At 33.9% G+C, this 23,293-nt stretch overlaps 1 protein-coding gene across 1 annotated transcript in view; it reads left to right on the top strand.

Moving 5' to 3' along the window:
• Nucleotides 1–4,386: 4,386 nt before the first annotated feature.
• Nucleotides 4,387–23,293, top strand: part of LOC120204352 (replication factor C subunit 1-like) — a 29,275-nt gene continuing 10,368 nt past the window's right edge. Inside the window, 23 exon segments of the mRNA XM_039204445.1 lie at nt 4,387–4,571; nt 4,852–4,950; nt 5,683–5,934; nt 5,936–6,280; nt 6,363–6,430; nt 6,689–6,764; nt 6,844–6,905; nt 6,997–7,145; nt 7,375–7,526; nt 9,481–9,669; nt 9,778–9,899; nt 9,985–10,192; nt 11,184–11,237; nt 11,683–11,852; nt 12,529–12,619; nt 14,164–14,345; nt 14,439–14,478; nt 18,434–18,558; nt 19,624–19,696; nt 20,545–20,637; nt 20,736–20,973; nt 22,030–22,086; nt 22,156–22,389. Coding sequence (XP_039060376.1) covers nt 4,569–4,571; nt 4,852–4,950; nt 5,683–5,934; nt 5,936–6,280; nt 6,363–6,430; nt 6,689–6,764; nt 6,844–6,905; nt 6,997–7,145; nt 7,375–7,526; nt 9,481–9,669; nt 9,778–9,899; nt 9,985–10,192; nt 11,184–11,237; nt 11,683–11,852; nt 12,529–12,619; nt 14,164–14,345; nt 14,439–14,478; nt 18,434–18,558; nt 19,624–19,696; nt 20,545–20,637; nt 20,736–20,973; nt 22,030–22,086; nt 22,156–22,304 — 2,997 coding nt within the window. The 5' untranslated portion in view covers nt 4,387–4,568 and the 3' untranslated portion in view covers nt 22,305–22,389.

Genomic DNA, 23,293 nt, shown 5'->3' with positions numbered 1-23,293 from the left:
TTAATATTTATGTTAACATACATTCACATATACACATAGTCATGTAGTTCTTCACATAGCTCATCGTCAATAAATCACATATCCCATATACATATAAACACATGGTTCACTTACGCGTAGAACATTTTCATATAATCGCATAATCATATAATATTTCAATAACATATATTTCTCTTTTATATTCTCATATCATGTATCATATCTTGTGATCATAAATCATGTTACTTATAATCACATAACTTCTACTCATAGGGTTAACATCATTAAACTTAGTTCACTTTTCATATTATCATACATTTATATACTCTTATATGTCCTATCAATAACCTATAAACTTACTCATATTCTCATATATACTATTTTAATATAATTTGTATAGTAATATTCTAAAATTGTATCATATAATGATTTTACCCAAGTACTCCATTATAAAGTTTATATTACAGGTTCAATTAGTATCATTCTATCCTATAAATAATTTCCACTTATTTTATATCATTTTCCCTTTTCACTCACATAAACCATCTATTTATTTAGTTCAATTTCTCATGACTTCCACAATACTCTTTAATAAAACTTTGTAGCTCTTCACTTTAATACATAAACCATAGTTTCCTTTAATTTATCAATCTTCTCTATATAACTTATGTATCCTTATTTATGCCCTCGAATTCATACTATTCTCTTAGAGTCTCCTAACATTTCTCGTATAATTACTTATACCATATCATATGACTTATACTTGATTATCTTATTCTCTCATGTTCATTTCATTTCTTATGACTCTATCATATAACTTATTCCATGTTCTTCCATTATTACATAATAAAGTCTTACATAAATCATATTGCATATACAAAGCATATCATTATCTTTAGTCATGCATACATACAATCAATGTAATACATATAATCACATATAGTTATAACCAACACATAATCATGTCTATGACTTCATGCATATTACTCTAGGAAATAGACTCATCGCAAGTCTTATTTCCATTAAACACTACATGTCACTAGTATGCACTCACCTTGGCCTCACTAGTCAATTCCAATCTCTTATCTTTCCCTTGATCGATCTTACATGCCAAATGTTCCGGAATTGCTTTACGCGCAGAATCTACATAAATGTACATTTTGAGGCAATCATTAGATATCTACACCTTGTAATTGGATACTAACAACTTAAACGAACTTATTAAACCCATATTCACAATTTTCCTTTAGGGGGAATCGGTTCCCTCCTGTGGGGGAATCGGTTCCCCTATGAGATTCAGGAATTTCTGGTTCGTTTGAGGGGGTATCGATTCCCCTTGAATGGGTACCGATTCCCCTAGCCCAGAAATCATATTTCAACACGAAATTTACTTCTTTCATCTTAAAACACTTCATATTTCAACCTTTCATATACTAAACTCAAACACACATACTTAAGCCCATTTATACTCATTTAACCCATCTTAATCCTCAAAATCCTCTCCTCTTAATGAAATTCAATAATTATACTCAAATTTCAACATGTTCTAAATTCCTTTATATCACTCCAAATCTCTTAATTCAACTATTGACAAGTCAAATTCAACTTAAAATTCAACTTATCAACTTTATTTCAAGATTTCATTCAAAAACTCAAAATCTTTAATCTCTCCTAATTCCACCATCCTTTGTTTTTAAGATGATTTAAGCTTTCCTTAAGCTTAATTATCATCCAATAATCATAATCAAATCCTAAATTCAGTAAAATATCAACTAACAAGAGATCTTACCTTTGCTTATGGCTTCACGGTGGAAAAGAAGAGAATGAAGAAGAGAAGTCTGGAACTCTCTCATATTTCCCACGTTTATATAATACTCAAAAAGGGAAGATAAAAATCTTTCCCATGAAAAGACCATTTTCCCCCTTTAGTTCATCTATCTTTGCTATTTAATCCAATATTAAAATTCTTTACTTAAATCCCGAGACTTTTAATTTCATTTCTAAATTGAACACAAAACTTTCAAAGTTTGCAATTTAGTCACTGATCCTGATTTGGGATGTTACAGCATCGATGCACTCCTTATGCATTCGATGTTTCTTCTTTAAAGAGTGCATTGATGCACATTCAATGTGCATCAATACACCTTGCCCATAATTTGTATTTTAAGCCCGAAAATCCATTTAATTCAACTCAAATGCTTCATATTTCATCATCTTTCATATTCCTAACTTACATATACATATTTACACTCATTTCTACTCAATAATCACTTCTTTAACCTCCATATCCTATTCTCCTTAAGAAATTCAAGAATCATACCCAAATTTTAACATGTTACAAATCTAATTCTAACACTTCATACATGTTAATTAGATTGATGACAAGTCAAATTCACTCTAAAACCTCATTAAAAAACCCTCTTTCAAGATTTCACTTATTCCTCTCTTTTCTTTAATTCCCTATATTTTCTTCATCTTATTGTTTCAAGATAATTTAAGCTCTTCTTATGCTTAATTATCACCTAATAATCAAAACTCAACCTTAAATTTCAGCTAATAATCAACAACAAGAAATCTTACTTTTGCTTGAGCTCTCACGTGGAGGAGGAAGAAGAAGGGAGAAGAGTTTTCCAGATAACTCTCCCCACAAGCTTATCTCTTAAAAGAGATAAGATAATTATCTTTAGATAACAAAGACCATTTTTCCCTTAATCTCCTTTAATAATTACTAATGATTTTCAGGAAATATCTCCACATAAATCATTGAACTATTCAACTTTTCTACTTTTATCCCCAAATTCTGAAATTTTACAATTTAGTCACTAACCCGGTATTGAGGATGTTACAGTGCTGATGTAATTTGGGTTCTTTGTAATGGGCTTCGATAGAGCCTGCAAAAATGTAATAAATAATAATAATAATAATTTTAAGACCCGGACAAAAACGGGTGTCTACAACTGCCCCTCTTTGCACATTCTTGTGTTAACAAGAATATGGCAAAGACGAAAAAATACAAGTTTTTGTTCGGTTCTCTTTTTGTTCTAGAAATTTGATATGTTTGTTATTGAGGACGACACTGCTCATATGTGATGAAGAGTTCTGGTCGTCTAAGGGTGACACTACTCCTACGTGATAAGGAGATCTGATCGGTGGATGACACGGTTCCTATACGATGAGGACGACCGACCATCTTTAGGGATGATGATAACACGATTCCTACGCGATGAGGACATCTGGTTATCTAGGGGTGACGCGGCTCCTACATGACGAGAGTCTCCTTTTCTGATTTCTTGGGATATTTGAGAGTGATGGGGTAAGGCAAAAAGCGACCAACATCTAACGAACATTCAATACTCTCCTTAATGAATATATAACTAAGGATACATCCATAGACAAGAAACTCCATCTTTTTGGTTTTAGAAAAGTTAATTGTATGCACAAGCTCGACAAAAATTAATTGTGCTAGATTTATCCTTTGATGAGAATGAAAGCAATGAAGCCGTCAAATGTTTGAAGCTCGAAAAGAATAGTATTTTCCTCCCAACCAGCAAGATATCATGAGATGGAGAATCAATCATGAAAAACTAAACGAGAGACACTTTGATTGAGAGAGAACAAAAGAGGTATGGATTTACTCTCATTATCGATACATATATTTCCAAGATCAAGGTGGTGGACAATGACATCTTAATTAATCCAAATTTAATTTTTCGTTAGGTAGTAAGCTTTTCGGTGACATCTTAAAAGATCGTAATAATTTCACTCAACTTAATTTTATTCTTATTTTTATATTAATAATATTTTAGACTTTATTTTGACAATAATTATTTTATCATTTTTGAACATTAGTAAAGTTTTATTTTACTATTTTAAATATAAATTATTTTTAATTATAAAAAATAAAATAAATAAAAAATAAAATTTGATCCGAATAATCATGATTTTAAAACTTATAAATTATAAATCATTCAAATATTACAATTTTAATAGATTTTTACTTTAATAGATTTTTTTTCTTTACACAAACCTACCTTAATATTTTTTATAAAATATTTAATATATTATTTTTTATAAATTAAATAAATACATTAAAACTATAGGATGCAAAGTATTGTGATCGAGATAAAACATTGCGTAGAGAAGCATTTTGTTAATGTTGGAGTACGATAACTAAATCAATATTATTTTTAAACTTAAATGGTTAAATTTATTAAATTATTTTAAAATAAGATTAAATTGATAAAATGTATAAATTTTGGAGACTAAAACTATTATAATACTAGACTTCATCAAGGTCTATTTCATTTTTAACGGAGGAATGATTTTATTGTAATCAAATTTTAATTGACTAAAAAAATCATTTTACTTTCTGGTTTCAACTTTCAAGGAAACCCTATAGTTGACAGTAAAATTCTCTGCTCCTTTTTTGGGAAACCATGTGATCAATTTGTTGTTGTTAAAGTTCAATTTGAAAAAGTTGCGAAGTGAGCACATTTTTTTGGCAAATCTTACACCGGTGGAAATTTCTCGTGCAGATTGTTTTGAGAAGGCGAAATCCCTAAGAAATTTGATTTGTTTATGCATCGGATATGGTGAGTTCCTGACTTTTTTTTTAATTTTTTTTCCAATTTTAAATATGAACTTGTTGATAGTTAGGGTTTAAGGGTTTTTTTAGTTATATAAACTAAAACTGAGGGGCTCCCCCATTTTTTTCGTTATTCTGCAACAGACAAATAGGATTAGGGTTCGTATATGAAATGTGATAGTTTTTAGTTACTAGGGAAATTTAGGTTTATATGCAAAACTTAATTTTTAATTATGTTGATTCTTTATTGTTTTTGTTCAATGGGCTTACTTCAGTGTTAATTGCAGTCGGATATCAGGAAGTGGTTTATGAAAGCACACGATAAAGGCAAAGGCACTGTTAGTGCTTCAAAGCCGGCAAATGTAGTAGAAACGGAAGCAGATTCTGTAAGTATATTTTTGTGTATCATCTATGTTTGTTTTCTAGGATAAGATTTCATCATAGTTCACTATTCTTGGACTTGGTTATAATGTTGAGACCGATTTGGATGACTTTCATGTAATTGCAATCTTAAGATTTTATTTAGGTTGGTTATAATGTTGAGACCGATTTGGATGACTTTCATGTAATTGCAATCTTAAGATTTTATTTAGGCTGTTTCATAATTCTGGGAAGAATTTCCGTGACTCATTCAACGCATAATGGACTGGCTTCATCCGTTTAATCTTGTATTCAAGAGGGAAATGAAAATGAAGAAAGCAATAGTGAGCAGATATGGGTCTATACCTATGGTTTCCCCTATGCAATCATGAAGATGTCTGTGGAACTTGGTCTTAAATATTTATTTTTTAATATGATTTCATCATAGTTCACTATTCTTAGACTTGGTTATAATGTTGAGATTGATTTGAATTAATTTCATCTATTGCCATCCAAACCTTTTATGTAGACTGTTTCATAATTCTGGGAAGAATTTCTGTGACTCATTCTATGCATAATGGGCTGGCTCCATGCATTAAATCCTGTATTCAAGAGGAAGATGACAATGAAAAAAACATAAGTGAGCAGATATGGATCTATACCTATTGGTCGCCATATGCAATCATGAAGATATCTGTGAAACTTGCTTTTAAATGTTTATTTGTTAATATGATTTCCCCCTTTTGCAATTATTCAAGGTACCTGGAGGCCAAGAAAATTCAGGCAGGAGGAGAACTAGCAAGTATTTTCCAGCAGAAAAGCAAAAGGTGAACGATGGACAAGAAAATAAGGATGGACAAGCAAATGAACTTCCAGCCAAGAGAAAAGTTCAAAATGACAGTATTGAAAAAGCCCCACCTTCAAAGAAACCAAGCAAAGATGATGTTGATGATGATTTTGTTCTATCCAAATCTAAGAACTCTGTTGATGTCACTCCAATTAAGAAACTGAAAGAGTGGTTCAGGCAAGAGTGTTGCCCAAAAAGCTGTAGATGTTGGTGAAAGTGATGAAGATGATGTTAAAGATTTGGCGTCTCCTGTAAAGTCAGGTGGAAAGAGTCGTGGTGGCAGGTGTGCGACAAAAGGCCCAGCTAACGGAAGAGGCAAAGGTGGTGATATTGACAAAAGCGATGAAGACGATGTTGAAGATTTGGAGTCTTCCGTAAAGTCTGGTGGAGGGGGTCGTGGTGGCAGGGGCGCATCAACAGGATCAACTAGTGGAAGAGGAAGAGGTGGTGGACGGGGTGGATTTATGAATTTTGGAGAAAGGAAAGACCCTCCACATAAAGGAGAGAAGGTGAAGATATAAAAGAAATTTCTGATTTAATTGTTATAGTGGGTCTACTAGTCTTGGTAACACTGAATTTCTGTAATGTCAGGAAGTCCCTGAAGGCGCCCCTGATTGCTTAACTGGTCTAACTTTTGTAATTAGTGGAACACTTGACAGGTATTGCATTTGTTACTGGTATTGGTTTGTAAGTATTTATACCACTTTCTGTTCTGTGGAAAATTATTCTTGATGCACATATACATCTCTCAGCAGCACGGACCAATAAGCCACAGTTTTCTAGGAAGGTTATTCATAACATGATATTTCTTGTGATTATTATTGTATGTTCTTTTTTTATTAAATGCTTATGGATGATTTCCCTTGATGTTATTTGTTCTTCATGGCCCCATAATCATTGAACTTTGACCTTTGCAGTCTGGAAAGAGAAGAAGCAGAGGACTTAATCAAACGCCATGGTGGTCGTATTACTGGATCTGTCAGCAAGAAAACGGTTATTCCACACTTCTTCCTGATAATACCTTAATTTCCTGTCCCAATATTTGAGAGTGGTCAACATTTTCCATCTGCAGAATTATCTTTTGTGTGATGAAGATATTGGAGGTCGAAAGTCCTCTAAAGCCAAAGAGCTTGGGTTTGTTTTCTGCCTCGTTTGAAAGTTTTAGATGTGTGTTATAATTTTCATGCTACTCTTGTTTATGCATGGCTTCTATTTCTTATTGTAGCACTAAATTTCTTACCGAGGATGGATTGTTTGACATGATCCGTGCTTCAAATCATGGAAAAGCTCCATTGAAAGGACAGTTAAACAAATCTGCAGTCACCGACGCTCCTTCTCTACCTAAGAAGAGTCTTGATGAGTTGGCTCTATTAAATACTATTTTATGGTGTCTAGCATACATTCTACATGTTATGAGTGGTCTTCCCATTGAAGGTATGAATTATGGATTTTGACGCTTGATATCAGTTTGATGCTACTATTTCTGAATACTGTATATATCTTTCAGTGAATTGTGTATATAGTTGCATTCACATGGATGGACTCTGAATGCATTTAATTTTATTTAAATGCGCTGTCTTAGCTTATTTTGCTTCTTGCTTTGGCAACTCTTCACCAGCAGCATTAGCCAAATGTCCAAGTGCAAGTGTCCCATCTGCCAAGAAAGGAGGGCAACTGCTCCAGCATTCTTCTCTGCCATGGACTGAAAAATATAGGCCAAAAGTTCCAAATGAGATCACTGGGAACCAATCACTGGTATGGGTGTCTATCTGCCATTCTTTGTTATTATACTATTTTAACTCAATGTTGTGAAGGACGCTTGAAGTTCTCATATAGCCCGGGCGGAAGGCGCAAAAAAGCGCTTGCCCGAGTAAAATAAGGCGCATATATAATATATATATTATATACATATAATGTATATGAAAAATTATGTAATACATAATAATAAATAAAAAAACTAGTTAAGATAGATTTTTATATGATCTATTAAATAAATTCAAATTATTGTTCAGAATAATTACTGAAAAATATTATGGTACAAAATAAAAAAAATAGAGAAGTAAAGGATTTAAAAGAACCAATAGTAGAATAGGCAGAAGAATAATTAAAAAAAGTGTACATATGAACTTGAGCTTTTAAGGGTGGTTGAAGTTTTGAGTTTTTATGATTTAATAAAAAAATTGATATTTTAAACAACTAATAGCATGTAGGTTTATAATTAATAAAATAAAATAAAATAAAAATAATGATATTTGGAGTTTTAAAATTTTTTATATGTAATTAATAAAATCTATAAAATAATATAAAAGTTGTCTCCCTTTGTTTTAATTATGTGCCACCTAAGCAATGTAATAAAACTGTGATTTTGCTTTGACTTGGAAATATTTTATTTGCATAGTAAGAAAAAACAGAAGGGCTCAATTTATTAGACAAATAATTGATGTATTTAAACTCATTCTTGGGGATAATTTGGGTAAATCACTCATGTTATTTTTTATTTTATCATTTTTCTCATTACAATGGGTTTGGTCAATTTATAATTTGAAGTAGTTTGCCATTAGACAACCATTCAATGTCTTTAGGTTCATGTTTGGGAATAATTTGGTAAATAACTTACATTATTTATATTTTATATTTTCCTTTTATCATTTTTCTCATTAAAAAATTGTATATATATATATATATATATATTTATTTATATCGTGTTATAATTATATTTAAAAGGTTATACTTTTTAAAATTTTAACACTTTTAAAATCTATACAATAATTGTATATTGATGATATATTCATAATATTTTCATGTCGTGTCGACATATTCATATTTTTTCCATGTTATGTCATATCCATGTCGTTTTATGCTGATTTTGTATAATTATAGTTTTCATCAAAAAAAATAAATTTAAAAATTTTCATATATTAATTAAAAGTTAGAAGTGAATCATTAAATATTTTAAAGCTATAAATTCATTTACTTAAAAATTGAATCATTCTATCATATATTAATTAAATATTTTTCATTAAAATAAATAAATTAACTTATATATTTAAAATTTTAATATGATTTTCCGAAGTATTACTATGAACATTCTTGTAAAAGTTAAAAGTGGACATCAGGAGATAATGGTATTCGAGGTAAAAAAAAAAGAAGAAACTTGAAAGATAAGAAGATAAGACCGGCTGCAGTGGATATTTGAGTTTTAAAATGAAAAAGGGAGGCTTAAAAAATAACACCACCGCCACAATTTTATTTAAAAAAGAAAGAAAGAAGAGAGATAGAGAGAGGAAACCTAAAAGTTAAAAGCCAATTCAGTGGGTGTTTGAGTTTTAAAGAAAAAGACCCTCCCTCCCCCAGGAAGAAAAAGTTGGCTAAATTTCACTGCTACAGTCAAGCTGGCTTTTCTGTTGCCTGGTGATGAAGCTCAAAGTGTGATAAAGTAATGGTTTTTCGCTTCACCTTAGTGCCTAGGTTAGCACCTTAACAACACTGCTTTACGTTTTATCTTCAAAGGGCTAGTAGTCATATTGCTTACTTGTGCAGACATATCTGATGCCTCAAAGTGACTGCTGATATGGGGTTTGCAGACATATCTTCAATACCATATGATGCATCTATGTTGGGCACAAATCTATGTCCAAGAGTCCCGAGTCTGAGAAACGTATCATATGGTAGAAGCATTATCACTATGATCTCTCTGTCATGGCTGCAGGTTAAACAACTCCATGATTGGCTGGCACAATGGGACAGACAATTTCTTGGTACTGGAAGCAAGGGAAAGGGAAAAAAGCAAAACGACCCTGGTGCTAAAAAGGCTGTTCTATTAAGTGGAACACCTGGAATTGGGAAAACTACATCAGCAAAGTTGGTCAGTCAGATGCTGGGTTTCCAGACCATTGAGGTATACTTCATTTTACCAAAAGAAATCTTGATTATTAGTATACATTCTAATTAGACTGCTGAAAGCTTATATTCTGTCTTGCTGTCTAATCCTGTATGTGTCATATAGGTAAATGCTAGTGATAGTCGTGGAAAGGCTGATGCCAATATTTCAAAAGGAATTGGTGGAAGCAATGCAAATTCCATAAAGGAACTAGTTAGCAATGAAGCCTTGGGTGTTAATATGGACCGGTTTGTTTTTGTGCATCAATGCTGCATAGGAAATCTATAATCCCTTTTCAATTATTTTCACTCAATCTTCTAATGGAAATTGCAGTTCAAAACACCCAAAGACTGTCCTGATTATGGATGAGGTGGATGGCATGTCTGCTGGCGATAGAGGTGGAATAGCTGATCTTATTGGAAGCATAAAGATTTCCAAAATCCCAATCATTTGCATCTGTAATGACCGCTACAGTCAGAAATTGAAGAGTCTTGTAAACTACTGTTTGCTTCTCAGTTACCATAAACCTACAAAACAGCAGGTCATATTTGTTATTGTTTTTATAGCAGTTCTTTTGTTCTGATGGGCCAATATACACTGTATTTTACTGAAGTTAGTACAAGCTTATGTTTTATCTTGCTGACAGCACTGGCTTCGCAAATGATTTCAGCCATACTGGTCTTAGCTATGATGGCTGAAACATTATTATGTGCCTGCCAACCCAAAAAATCACTTCTGAATATTGAATCAGAGATTCAGCACCAAATCTAAATAATCTCTTCATTCTTACAAGTAACAGTTGTGTAGTGTAACAGATTTAAAATCATGCAATCGTTGAAACTCAAGATTGAATATACATATGTGTATTTATCTTGGACCTTGAAGTGCCCAGATTCTTACTTTATGAAGAATGTATCATGCCTTAGTTTAGAGATATATCTACTGCTCCAAGTTTGGAGTAGAATGACTCTAATAATTCTCAAGAGGATATAGATTGGGGAGCTGTTAAGCATTCGATGAATTAAATCTTTCGTGTTTCTGTTGTATCCTTATGGAATGAAAATCATTCTGTTTCAAAGAAGATAGTTAGACAATGATTTGATCTTGCATCTTATTTTTTTTCCTGTTTTTAGATTATGGTATCTATGGACTTATCAGAGCATTAGCATATGCTGCATAGAAATGCTATTTGACCTTTCTATTTATTATTGTTGGTTAATAAACAGGTTTTGTTTTATAAACTACTATTTCAGGCCAATTTTTTCTGTTGAGCCTCTGTGATCTGTTAAACAAATATGAACCCATAAAAGCCTCCCTCTAGTTAAATGTGCATCTGAATTTTTTGTTTGCATGTGTATCCCTGCAGTTTTACGAAGTTTCTATACTATACCACCCGTACCTTGTCTCTTTGGGGTTTCACTGGTGGGGTTCTCCATCATTCATGTTTCTCACTCTGATTCTTTGTGCCATGTAATGCTGTTGAGAAGAATATTGTCATTCCAGTTTCTAACTCTGAACTTTATGCATGGCAGATGGCGAAGAGATTAATGCAAGTTGGAAATGCTGAAGGTCTTCAAGTTAACGAGGTAAAAATCATTTGTGAGTGTATATATGTTCCATTGCCGTGCATTACTTTGCACTATTGCTGTTCCAAATGGTTTATAATATAATTGAGTTGTGATTTAGTAATGGACTTATGGATTCTTGGTCAATAAACATGAACTCTCTCCCTCTCTCTGTGGTAGTGAGATCATTTGTCTATTAAGTTTTGGAGAAAGTATCTTATCAAAATTTTTTTTTGGAGAAAGTGCAATCTAAAGGTTTTGGCATGTTCTTAGTTGGGTGATTTACGTTTTGAATCTGAACAGCTTCTTTTGGTAATATTCTCGAGTCACTGTTAGGTGTATAGCTGCTGGTCTTGTTGTTGTGATTATGCCTTTTGTTACATCACCTATGATCTTTTCTGTTTTTCTTCTAGTTCTCTTCCCCTCCCCTCTTACCAAAGATAAGTCAATCTTTTAAATTTTCCAGATCGCTCTGGAGGAACTTGCAGAAAGAGTGAACGGAGACATGCGCATGGCCCTAAATCAGTTGCAGTACATGAGTCTGTCCATGTCCATCATTAATTACAATGACATAAGGCAACGCCTTCTTAGCAGTTCCAAGGATGAAGATATTTCACCCTTCACAGCTGTCGATAAGTATGAATTAAGAGCTTATATGTTTCTCCGAGTGTTGCTGTTTGATTGATGTTTCCTATATATGCTTCTCTTGCTGTCATTTTCTGTTTAAAATGAACTTTATGCTCTTCCAATAATTATTTCTCTTCTCTTTTTCTCTTATTGTTTCATAATGTGGAGAATTGACATGTTATTTTTGTTGCTGAGCTACTGAATCATGGATCAAACCTATCTTAGTTTATTTTCTCCTAGTATCTATCATCCTTGTAATTCCCGATAACTCAATGGTTTCAACCCAAAGCCTGGTTTTACTGGTCAAAAAATTCTTTCCATAATAATCCATCTTTTTGTGCTTCATTGGTTTGGTGATGTAAAATGTAGTGTTTTGTTGCCTCGCAACTATGTCACTATCAGGATATATGTTAATGACTCGATCATTATTTGTTGACGAGTTTTAGAGTTTTCATGTTTGTACTAGTCAATCATTGACAAGAATTCTGATACAATCCAATTAAGTTTCTCTCTCTCTTGCTGTGAATCGAAATCCCTATCAACGAGGCATTTAGAAATGTTCAATTATGCTTGCAGGTTTAATGATATTTTGGTTTTAACTCTGTTGAAGCATAATTAATATGTTGCCAGTTACTAACCTCTTCCTCCTTCCTCATATCACCCATTTGAATCTGTTGTAATTTAGGCTGTTCGGATTTAATGGTGGAAAGTTGAGAATGGACGAAAGAATTGATCTAAGCATGAGCGATCTTGATCTCGTTCCACTTCTTGTTCAGGTTATGCCTTTCCTTGTTCATCTCCCTAAGTTTTGTTGCTATTATCCTTGTTCATCTCGTCAAACCTATTATGTTGGGGGTTCTCTGACTCAATGAAAAATGAATACTTTAGTGCCTTTGTTGGATGATGGGCCCATTTCTGTGATTTAGCTCCATTGATAGATTATTTCTAATGCTGCGGTACTTCTTTAGAATTATCAAAACTATAAATTATATCTATAGGATGGTAGTAAATCTAATAAAGGTACAAAAGTTTGTCTGGAAATGTTGCTTTTCATTTTCCTTTTTGTTGTTTTAGGTTTAGTCGGTGATTTTTGCTCCAACTATAAACATCACCTCAATAAAGCAATACCCTCGTGTAGTAGTTTCCCTACTGGAGGATTTTATGCTGATTTTAGTTCCTGCCCTTCTGATAGTGCTTTCCAACTTGTGCAGAATTTTTAGGTTTGGGTTTTATATGATTTTCTTTGCATTATGTGACCTTTGTTGCTAATGCGGTGAACAGTTGAAGACTAGAAGTTCTTAGCTTGGAGGCTTAATATAAAAATAAGTGCCCAAACTATATCTTTTTTCGGTCAATCTAGGTGCCTAACGTTACAAATGTTATCATTTAAGTGCCTTGGCATATTTATATAATTTTGAAAATATTTATTTAAAATAAAAAAACTTAAAATTATTATTATTTTAAAATAACCCTATTCTTTTTTAAATTTTAGAAAAAATACCCAAATTCTTTAAACCTTTAATTCTAATCCTTTTACTCCCACCGTCGGCCATCTCCGGTCACCCATCCACTGCTGAACGACCACCCATCTGTCGTCGTCCATCACTGACCGGCCATCACTCTTGTCGTCTTCTTAAACCCCTAAATTCTCAAATCCCTAAATTCCTTAAATCACAAATACCCATTTTATAAACCATAATTAAAACAGTTGGCGCCCCTTCAATCTGCCTCCACCATTGACTTGGAATGGTTGCCTCCACACTCATTTTATGGCCGGTTGAATGGTTGGGGGGGGCGTGGGACAATGGGAAGGAGAGGGAGGGGGGACGGGGAGAGGGGGTGGGTTTGGGGGGAATTTTTTTTAAAATATTTTTTTAATATTTTTTTAAATATAAAATCTTCAAAATTAGCATAATATGACACGTGTCACATAGTGAGATTTTTTAACAGCTGTTACTTAGGCACTTAAAATGAGAACGTTTGTAACGTTAGGCACCTAGATTGATCGAAAAATAGTTTAGGCACTTAAATGGAAAAATCGGTAGAATTGGGGTACTTATTTCTATATTAAGCCTAGCTTAAAGTTGCTTACTCTTCTTTCCTCTCTACTATACAAGCATTTTTTAGTTTTTGCAAGTCCATTTGTATTCTTTTGAGTATACTTGTTTGATTTAAGTGTTTCACTGTTTTTGTTTGCCTAAATCATCTTCTTTTATTGTTCAACACTTGCATATGTGGTGGGACAGTTTATCTGTTGTGCATTTTGCATCGAGTTGCTAATTGCTGATCTTGGTATGACTTGGTATTTTTGTACATGCAGGAAAATTATATCAATTATAAGCCGAGTTCGATTGGTAAAGATGACAGTGGGATTAAACGAATGAACTTAATTGCCCGAGCTGCCGAGTCTATTGGTGATGGTGATATAGTCAATGTACAGATTCGAAGATATCGGCAGTGGCAGCTCTCACAAACTAGTGCCCTTTCGTCGTGCATCATTCCGTATGTTGTATTTTTCAGGCCTTAAACTTTCAAGAGCTCTTCAAATTATTTTCATTTATTGTCTGATTTTTTTTTTCTTTTTTGTTTCATCAGTGCTGCATTGCTACATGGACAAAGGGAGACACTTGAACAGGTAAGTTTCTATCCTGAAGGTTCTTGATGGTAGTTATGACTTATGACTTCTCATGCATTGCCATAATTGTTTCCAGTTTCCTTTTTTTAAATAAAGAAATTAAAACTAAAAATTAACCTTTTACTTCAGTCTTCTACAAGGTTGACAAGTACCATTACCATATCGAAGGTTATTTAACCTTTATATTCAATTTTTCAATCCAAAATATTGAAGCCTTCTATGTCCTTTTAAGAATTCTGATCATGGCTAGCTTAGTCTTTATCCTTTGATGATTGATATGGACATATGGTTATAAGGTGTATTTTGTCTCCAACTCCGTAGTACCCATTCAATAGCTTCATTCTGCTTGCTAAAATGCCGAGTTAATCCCTTGTGTTTTCTTTGAGTTCAATTCTATCATCTTATTTTTGTTGAAAGGAGTTTAATTCCTAAATATGGTGATTATGTCTCGTGCCACTGCCACTATGTTCTGAGTGATCGAGCGTGCATGTGTTTATTCTCTTCACATCAGACCATATGTTTAGAGTGAAAACAATGAAGACATCTTTTATTGTTTCTAATTTCCATATAATTTCATTTTTATTTTTCAAAAATCATTTTTAAAGATTCCAACCCAACATGTTTTCTCCGTTGCTTTCATTTTGTAAGAAAGCGAAAACGGAAATGACCTCTATTTTCTTGATTTTTTACTTCTCCCATGATTCTGACCTATGATTATAAAACGAAACACATCGAAGAGAATCCCGGAGAGAATCTTAAACTCATAATTTTTAAAAACTACTACTTAAATTTTGTTGATGCAAATTAGCCTCCTTAAATGGATGTTACATACCTTGTTTGAATAAAAGATTTACTAATCAAGCAATCCTACAAAAGAAAGGCTTCTAAGACTATGAAGTACTAATAAATAGAATCACTTAATAATAATAAACTTGCTCCTTTCACAGTGGTAGGAAATGGGAGCATGGGGTCAATCATGCTTTTATAACATTGATCCCCAAGAAACTAAATCCTGAAGGAATTGAAGACTAGAGACCAATAAGCCTAGTTGGCAGCTTATACAAAATCATTTCTAAAGTTTTATCGAGAAGGCTTGTTTCAATTATTAAAGACATAGTCAGCCCTTCGCAGTTTGCTTTTTTCCTGGAAGACAGTTGCTTGACTGTGCGTTTCTGGCCAATGAAGCCATAGATTTTTGGAGGAAAAAAGGGAAGAAAGGAGTTGTTTTCAAAGTGGATTTTAGTAGAGCTTATGATTTGGTAGAATGGTCGATTCTATTGAGATTGTTGAAAGTCATGGGTTTTGGAGATAAGTGGATTTCATGGATTGAATATTGTATTTCTTCTGCATCAATCTCGGTTTTAGTGAATGGATCTCCAGCAGAGGAATTTCAGATGGGCAAAGGGTTGAGACAAGGTTGTAGTTTATCTCCTCTTCTGTTTAATATTGTTGGGGAACTTTTAAATTTAATGTTGATTAAGGCAGCAGATCAGGGTCTTTTTGAAGGATTCAGAATTGGTAGGATTGATAATCTTTTCCACTTGACGCATTTACAGTTCGCGGATGATTTAATTCTTTTCTGCAGAGATTCTCCTACTCAGATTCTTAATATTAGGAGAGTGTTGAGGGTCTTTAGTTTAATGTCAGGGCTCCATCTTAATCTGTCTAAGAGTAATCTGTTTGGTGTTAATTCGGAAGATGATATTTTAAAAGAATGGGCATATGAAGTAGGTTGTGGGGTGGGATCCTTTCCTTTGACGTATCTTGGTTTACCGATAGGTGCAAAGAAAAATTTAGAGGATATGTAGGAGCCAGTAATCTAGAAATTTAATAACAGATTAGTTGGTTGGAAAGCTTCCATATTATCGATGGCTAGAAGATTAGTGTTAGTGAAGTCGGTATTGTCCTCATTGCCCATTTTTTTCCTCCATTTTTTAAAATTCTGTTAAAGGTAAATCAGAGGTTGAATTCATTGATGGCTAAATTCCTTTGGAGGGAAGAACCTACGAAGAAACGGATTCATTGGGTTAATTGGAAAACGGTTTGTCAACCTTATGAAGAGGGTGGCTTGGGAGTTTTGGATTTGAGTTTGGTAAATAGAGTGTTACTTGGGAAATGGGTTTGGAAGTTTGCAAATGAAAAAAAATCTCAGTGGAAAAAGATGCTTTGCTGCAAACATAATGTAAGCAATTTATCTTTAAAAATTAGCAAAGCAGTTTCTCATCAAGATTCATGGATTTGGAGAGGAATTTTGAACAATTATGAGAAAAACGACGAGATAGGGGACTGCTTGAGGTCTAACTCGAAGATTCAAGTGGGGAATGGTAGGTTAATTGAATTCTGGAATGATGTTTGGGTTAATGATTCTACCTTAAAGAATCAATTCCCTAGGATATTTTCTTTATCGACTAATAAATGGGGGAAAGTTGTTGAATTTGGTTGCTTCGAGAACAATTGTTGGGTTTGGAATATTCAGTTAAGAAGGAATTTATGTGACTGGGAATTGGAGCAGTGGATTACTTTAATGCCATTGATTGATAATATAGTGCTGATTGATTCAGTGGATGACTTTCTTGCATGGTCAGGGAAAGGTGATGGTCTGTTATCGGTTAAGTCTTGTAGACTAACACTTTCGTGCAGATCTGGAGGGAATTATCAGTGGAACAAGTGGGTATGGTCTGGGTTGGCTCCCCCTAGAGTTGAAACATTTCTCTGGCAGATTTCTCACAAGAAAATGGTTGTCAGAGTGGAGTTGAAGAAAAGAGGGGTCCCCTTGGAAGATGTTCTTTGTCCTTTATGTCACAAGTATGAAGAAACAATTCAACATCTTTTTATCTCATGCTCGGTTGCAGGGGAGATGTGGAATAGATTCCTAAGGTTATGGGATATATCCACTGTTTTGTCCCAAGATCCCTCCTCCCTACTTTGTTCTTGGTCTTATTTAATGGCTCATTCTTCTATTTGGAATTTTATACCGGGAGTTGTTTTTGTGGTCACTTTGGAAGGCTAGGAATTTGGTGGTGTTTGAAAACTGGAAATTCGATGGTTTTTAGCTAAATTCCCTCATGCAAATATTCAGGCTGATTTACCAGTAGGGGATCCAACGCTTGCAGACAGGATTTCTATTAAATCGCCTAAGCAGAAGAAGGATCACTGCTGGTTTCCGCCTCCACATGATTTTTTTAAATTCAATGTGGATGGGGCGGTAAGGTGATGGTTTGCAAGGTGGAATTGGAGGAGTTTTGAAAGATTCTAATGGGTTTACTATAATCACTTTCTCTTCTGCTGTGGGCCCAGGTCCTCCTACATTCGCTGAGTTGAAAGCCATTAAAGAAGGCATTGATTTATTTCTTTCTTCTGAATGGGCATTGAAGGGAAGACTAATCTTAGAGAGTGATTGTAAAACAGCAGTTGACTGGATTTTGATGCCATTTTCTGCCCCTTCGTTTTTTAGTAATTTGGTTGGAGATATTGGGGCATTAGTTTCTGCTAGGGAGATTACGGTTAGATTGATCCCTAGGAGTTGTAATTGGGAGGCAAACAAGCTAGCTAAGGAGGGGATTGGTTGAATGTTTAGAGATTTATTGATGTTCTGTTCTGTATTTTATTTCGGGGTACTTATGGTGTAAGTTGTAATCTTATGTAATTATGGTTTATTAATATATTGAGGTACTCTTTTCCTCCTTCCGCTAGTTGCCTCTTTATAAGAGCCAACTATGAGGGAGGTTTTTAATGAGGCCTCCTATTCCTATCAAAAAATAAATAAACTTGCTCCTTTCTATAAAAAAAATAAACTTGCTCCTTATAATTCTCATAAATAAATAATAAATTGATTCTATTAATAATAAACTAACACTTTACTAAAATAATAATAATTATTTGACACAATAAACTGATATACTCACGTATTGTATTCGATTTGTCCTAATATAGAAGGCTGGTTTCATATTTGCAGGGAGAACGCAATTTCAATAGATTTGGTGGGTGGCTAGGGAAGAATTCAACTATGAGCAAAAATTATAGGCTTTTGGAGGATTTTCATGTTCATTTTCTTGCTTCACGTGAATCTTGTTCAAGAAGGTAATTCATAGTTATGACTTTCTGTCTAGTGTTTTTAAAATTTTGGGTTGTGTTTGCTGCAGACTCATGATTCAAGGCATGGTAGCATGACTTAGATTTTATTGTCTGTTAGAATATGTGTAAATATTATGGACCGTAAATTATGGCTAACCTAGTATTATTTACTTTTTGTGTAGTCTTTTAAATAGTATTAATACTGATCAAGTTCGAGTGAATAATCAAGCTGATTCTTTAAACCTAGTTTTCTTATTTTTCTCTTCTTCCTCCCCTCCCTATTTTCTCACAGTAACATCAGCCATTCTTTCTTTGTTTTTCTTCCAACTTTCACATCTCTTTCAGTTAACATTATCCATATTCTCTATTGATATCTGTGGTGATTGAATTCTCATTAATAATTTATTTTTCCTGTCTCATCATTTGTTGCACTTGCGTAGCCAGTTTTGATAGCTAAATTAACTGAAGCGGAGAGCCAATTATTGGAGTCTGACTAGGTCTACTTTTCAATGAAACTGTTTGCATCGTGAGATGTTTAATTTGAGCAGTTTTATTTGCTATTTTGATGCTTAAACAGCTATGCCAAAAACCAACCAGTTCACATACTGATTTTGCAAATTGTCTTGCAAAATCTGGTTGTTAATTAAAAGAATAAAGTATTAACATTTTTTATCGTAACTTTTGTTCGGAGATATACTCGGGCTAGATTGATTAATTTTAGGCATTTGCTTTCGAGATTTCAAGTCTTATAGTGTTCAGGGAGATGGAAAGAGGGAACTGAAGAACTCTGTTTGAATTTAGTTTCTTATTTGTCCGCAGTCATATATCTATGTGAATGCTCGTTGTTTGCGTATAGATTTTCACATGCTTGTGACAGAGCCATGGTCCTAATAATAATCATATTGCTCATTGACAAAAACTATTGGAGGATATCTGAAGAAGTGGACAGATTATTCTACCTCTTATGTTGCTTTATTAGTTTCAACACTGTCTTTATTTCAGTTGAGATGATTACCTTGTTTTTATTTATTTATCCCATGTTGAATATTTTTGGCGCTGTAAATGATACAGAGAAACACTTCGACTAGAATATCTCACAGTGCTTCTGAAAAGATTGACTAATCCACTTCGAGACATGCCTAAGGTTTGAAACTTACTTTTTTCATTTGGTATGCATTTTACATGCAACTATGTAAGCATCATGTGATGCAAGGCGACCATAAAATTCCATCATATCTGAGTGATCTGAATTGATTTACGTATATATATATATATATACATCTTTTTACGTCTTCTTTTGCAACTAGAGATGTAAGACTAGGGGGTATCATGACCAATGGCTTCATCATCTATTCTATTTCATGCCCCTGTTTTTAAGCACGCATTGAACTACTGGTATTATTTTTACTTTGCCCTTCTGAATTATATAAAAGCAATTGGGGGATCTTCTCTCTCTGTATTTTAAAGGACTTTTCTCTACTATTTTATAAAAATGATTGGCTCCTTGTTTGATGGATCTGGCTGTTTGAGAGATGGGTGTAGTGGGAAAGGGCTGTGTTAAACACTCTTCCAACTATTGATCTGTATCCCTGTGGTGAATTTTGTTCATTGGAACCTTGCACCACCTCACGGTTTGCTCTCTGCTGCTTTTTTTTTTTTTGCTTCTGCACCATACCTGATTCGTGGGCCTGAAGAAATATTTTCCTTGTTCTCCTTGTACCAATCGCATCTTTGTTTCCCAGTTCCATTTATTTTGTCTGTTCATCTGTTTTTTGTGATGTATGTTATTTATCTTGTTCTACTTGTACGTATGGTTCTCCTGTTTCTATTTTTAATTCTTTTCATTGTGATTATAATTTTTCTCTTCCATTCATCATGATGTGTTGGTGTATACGTACATCAGGATGTGTTTGCAGTTGACCTTTGTGCCTTATATTTTATGCAAGGGATCACTGTTGTAAAGTGTTTCCATTGTCCTCTGATATGGACCAGGATGAAGCTGTTAAGCAGGTTCTAGAGTTTATGAACACTTACTCAATAAGCCAGGAGGATTTCGACACTGCTATGGAGTTGTCTAAATTCCAGGTAACTCTATTTTTGTATTTCTATATATCATATGCGATTTCTTTTTAAATTCTTGTGTTTCTGAAATACCTTTTTGTTTTCAAATAATTTCTGATCAGGGGTATCCAAATCCCATGAACGGCATTCCGCCAGCTGTCAAAGCAGCACTGACAAAAGCATACAATGAAGGAAGCAAAACACGAGTAATACGAGCAGCAGACTTGATAACTATTCCTGGAATGAAAAAAGCCCCAAAGAAGCGGACTGCTGCAATTCTAGAACCCTCAGATGATTTATTAGGGGAGGAGAATGGTGAGGTAGCGGAAAATGAGAACACTTCAGACACACAGGACTTGGGTAATAATTTTAGTTGAATGTTTGTGTTGATTCATTTGGTATTTACTCACTAAATTTCCCATCTTCTGTTATGTCCCTAGCAAAATTATTTCTACTTATTTTTAGCCCCGTTTGACCTGATACATTCTTGCTAGGGGCAGGGACAAAGCCACGCATTGTCCAAGGGGGGCCATTGAACCCCCCCCCCCCCACAACTTTATTATTAAAAAAATATATGAAGAAAATATCTATTTAACCCTTCTAGTTTTAATTTAGTTTCATTTTTCCCCTCTTAATTTCTATTGTTAGTTATACTTTACCCCCCTTGAGTTGATATCCTAGCTCCGTCCCTGGCTAGGGGTCTCTCTTCTTTCTGATTCAGAGAAGAAAAACAACTGATTTATGCACTGGAAATAGTAACAGAGATAGAGATAGAAATAGAAATATGTTATACTGCTTTTTGCTGAGACCACCAAAAATTTGTATTGTGGACAAGGACACTGGATTTCCCATTGTAGCAGGGAAATTTGTGGTGCTATTGTCATTTAAGCAATGGGAAAAAGTTTCTCAGTGAGGGTGTAGAATGTTTTGTTCGTCTTTTTCACCTGTGAATATGTATCGAGCTTCACTAGGCCCTTGATTTTACTATGGTTGTTGTCACCCATCTCGTAAACCTATCCCCCCTTTCAAGTCTAGAACTTAAGATGTCATTATCAAAACTCATAAATCTAATCATTCCATCTCTTAAGCCCCAACATGGCTTTCTATTGTTGCCTAGACCTTAAACCCCACACACAAACACAGACAAAATTTGCATGGTTTAAACTTGAGTTCTCAAATCGGAAGTCTCCAGGAAAAAAAAACCCACTCCTATTTCTCAAGGTATAAACTCGAACTTACATTTTCGAAGTCCCTAGGTATAAACTCCTCTTTCTCGAGACTTGTATGAAATGTAAAACAAATCTGTGTGCCATAACGAGTCTTTTAAGGGTTTGGCACTTATGGGTGACTAACCAAATAAGTAGTTTCCATTAAGTAATTATGTTTATGCCTTACCTTTGGTTTTTGGCACACCAGAAGGTTCTATCGATGGTAAGAAGCTGCAGGCCGAACTTCAGAGTTTGAATTCGAAAGGTAGCTAATGTTATCTCATTTTGTTTTTGATTATGTTTACCCATCTTACCAATTAATCGTTTTTCCCAGGGATCGAAGTACAAATGGAGTTGAAAGGGACAGGGAGTTCAAGTGCTAAGAAGGCACCAGCTGGTAGAGGAAGAGGTGGTGGTAGGACCGGAAATGCAGAAAAGAAAGGTGGGCGTGGTTCAGGGGCTGGAGCAAAGAGAAAAAGGTAAGAAGCATGGTAGAGTGTGGCCACTCTACAATTTTGTCAATGTTTATAAGCAGTTTTAAGTAGCATGTCTGCTCGACGACGATGAAGTAGCGTGTCTTGGAATAGACATATTTCTTATTCCTATGGGTTTGATGTCAAACTGTTTTGGAGCCATATTTTTGTATGAATTGGTGACCCGTTCAAACATTTCATTAGAAAAACTATGGATGAAGGCCTCCCATCAAACTTGTAAAAGATGTCAAGCCCTCTCTTTTACACTCGCCCTATATGCATTTGTTTTATTCATCTTGTCTATCGTGCATTAGATCTCTAATTATATGTTCCACATGCAAAATTTTAACCATTGAATATATATTAGGAAAATGAACATTCTTTGCATAACAAATTTTATTTCTTTTACAGTTGGACTATCTGTCCCTCTAGGGATGCATCATGGGTCGGGTTTCTAGCCAACCTGACCCGATAAAAATATATCCTTCACCCGAAACCCGACCTGAACTTGACTTGTCTTCTGAGATAAAATCCGCATCTCTACACAAATATATACATTTTAATTTTATTCTGAAAAAATAATATAGAGAGATTTTATTGTAATTGTCTCCAAATATATAAGATATAATTATAATATTATTTTTTGGATTGACTCGGACATTTTTTTTATCTTAAATCAGAATTCAATTAACTTAAACTCATAATCTAAAATTTTTAACCCGATCTACTTAAACGTAAGTTTTTTTAAAAAAACCGACTCAATGGGGGTGGGGTTGGAATCCTTAGATTTGGGTTTCATGCCTATCCTTATATAGTTATATCGCCTGATTGGTTTTGAGCGAGTTAAATTAATATTAAAATGGTCATCTCCATGGATCTAAGAAATAAAACTTCCAAAATTTATTTCAAAACGAGCATTCTTGTCATAAAAATTTTTAGGATAAATTATGCATTTAGTACCTAAACTATTAGTTTTGATCTATTTTAGTACCTAAGCTT

Source organism: Hibiscus syriacus, unplaced genomic scaffold, assembly GCF_006381635.1.
Source record: "Hibiscus syriacus cultivar Baekdansim isolate YM2019G1 unplaced genomic scaffold, ASM638163v2 tig00000340_pilon, whole genome shotgun sequence".
Taxonomy (NCBI): Eukaryota; Viridiplantae; Streptophyta; class Magnoliopsida; order Malvales; family Malvaceae; genus Hibiscus; species Hibiscus syriacus.
The sequence above is the reverse complement of the archived record's forward strand: the minus strand, read 5'-3'. Positions and strand labels throughout refer to the sequence as shown.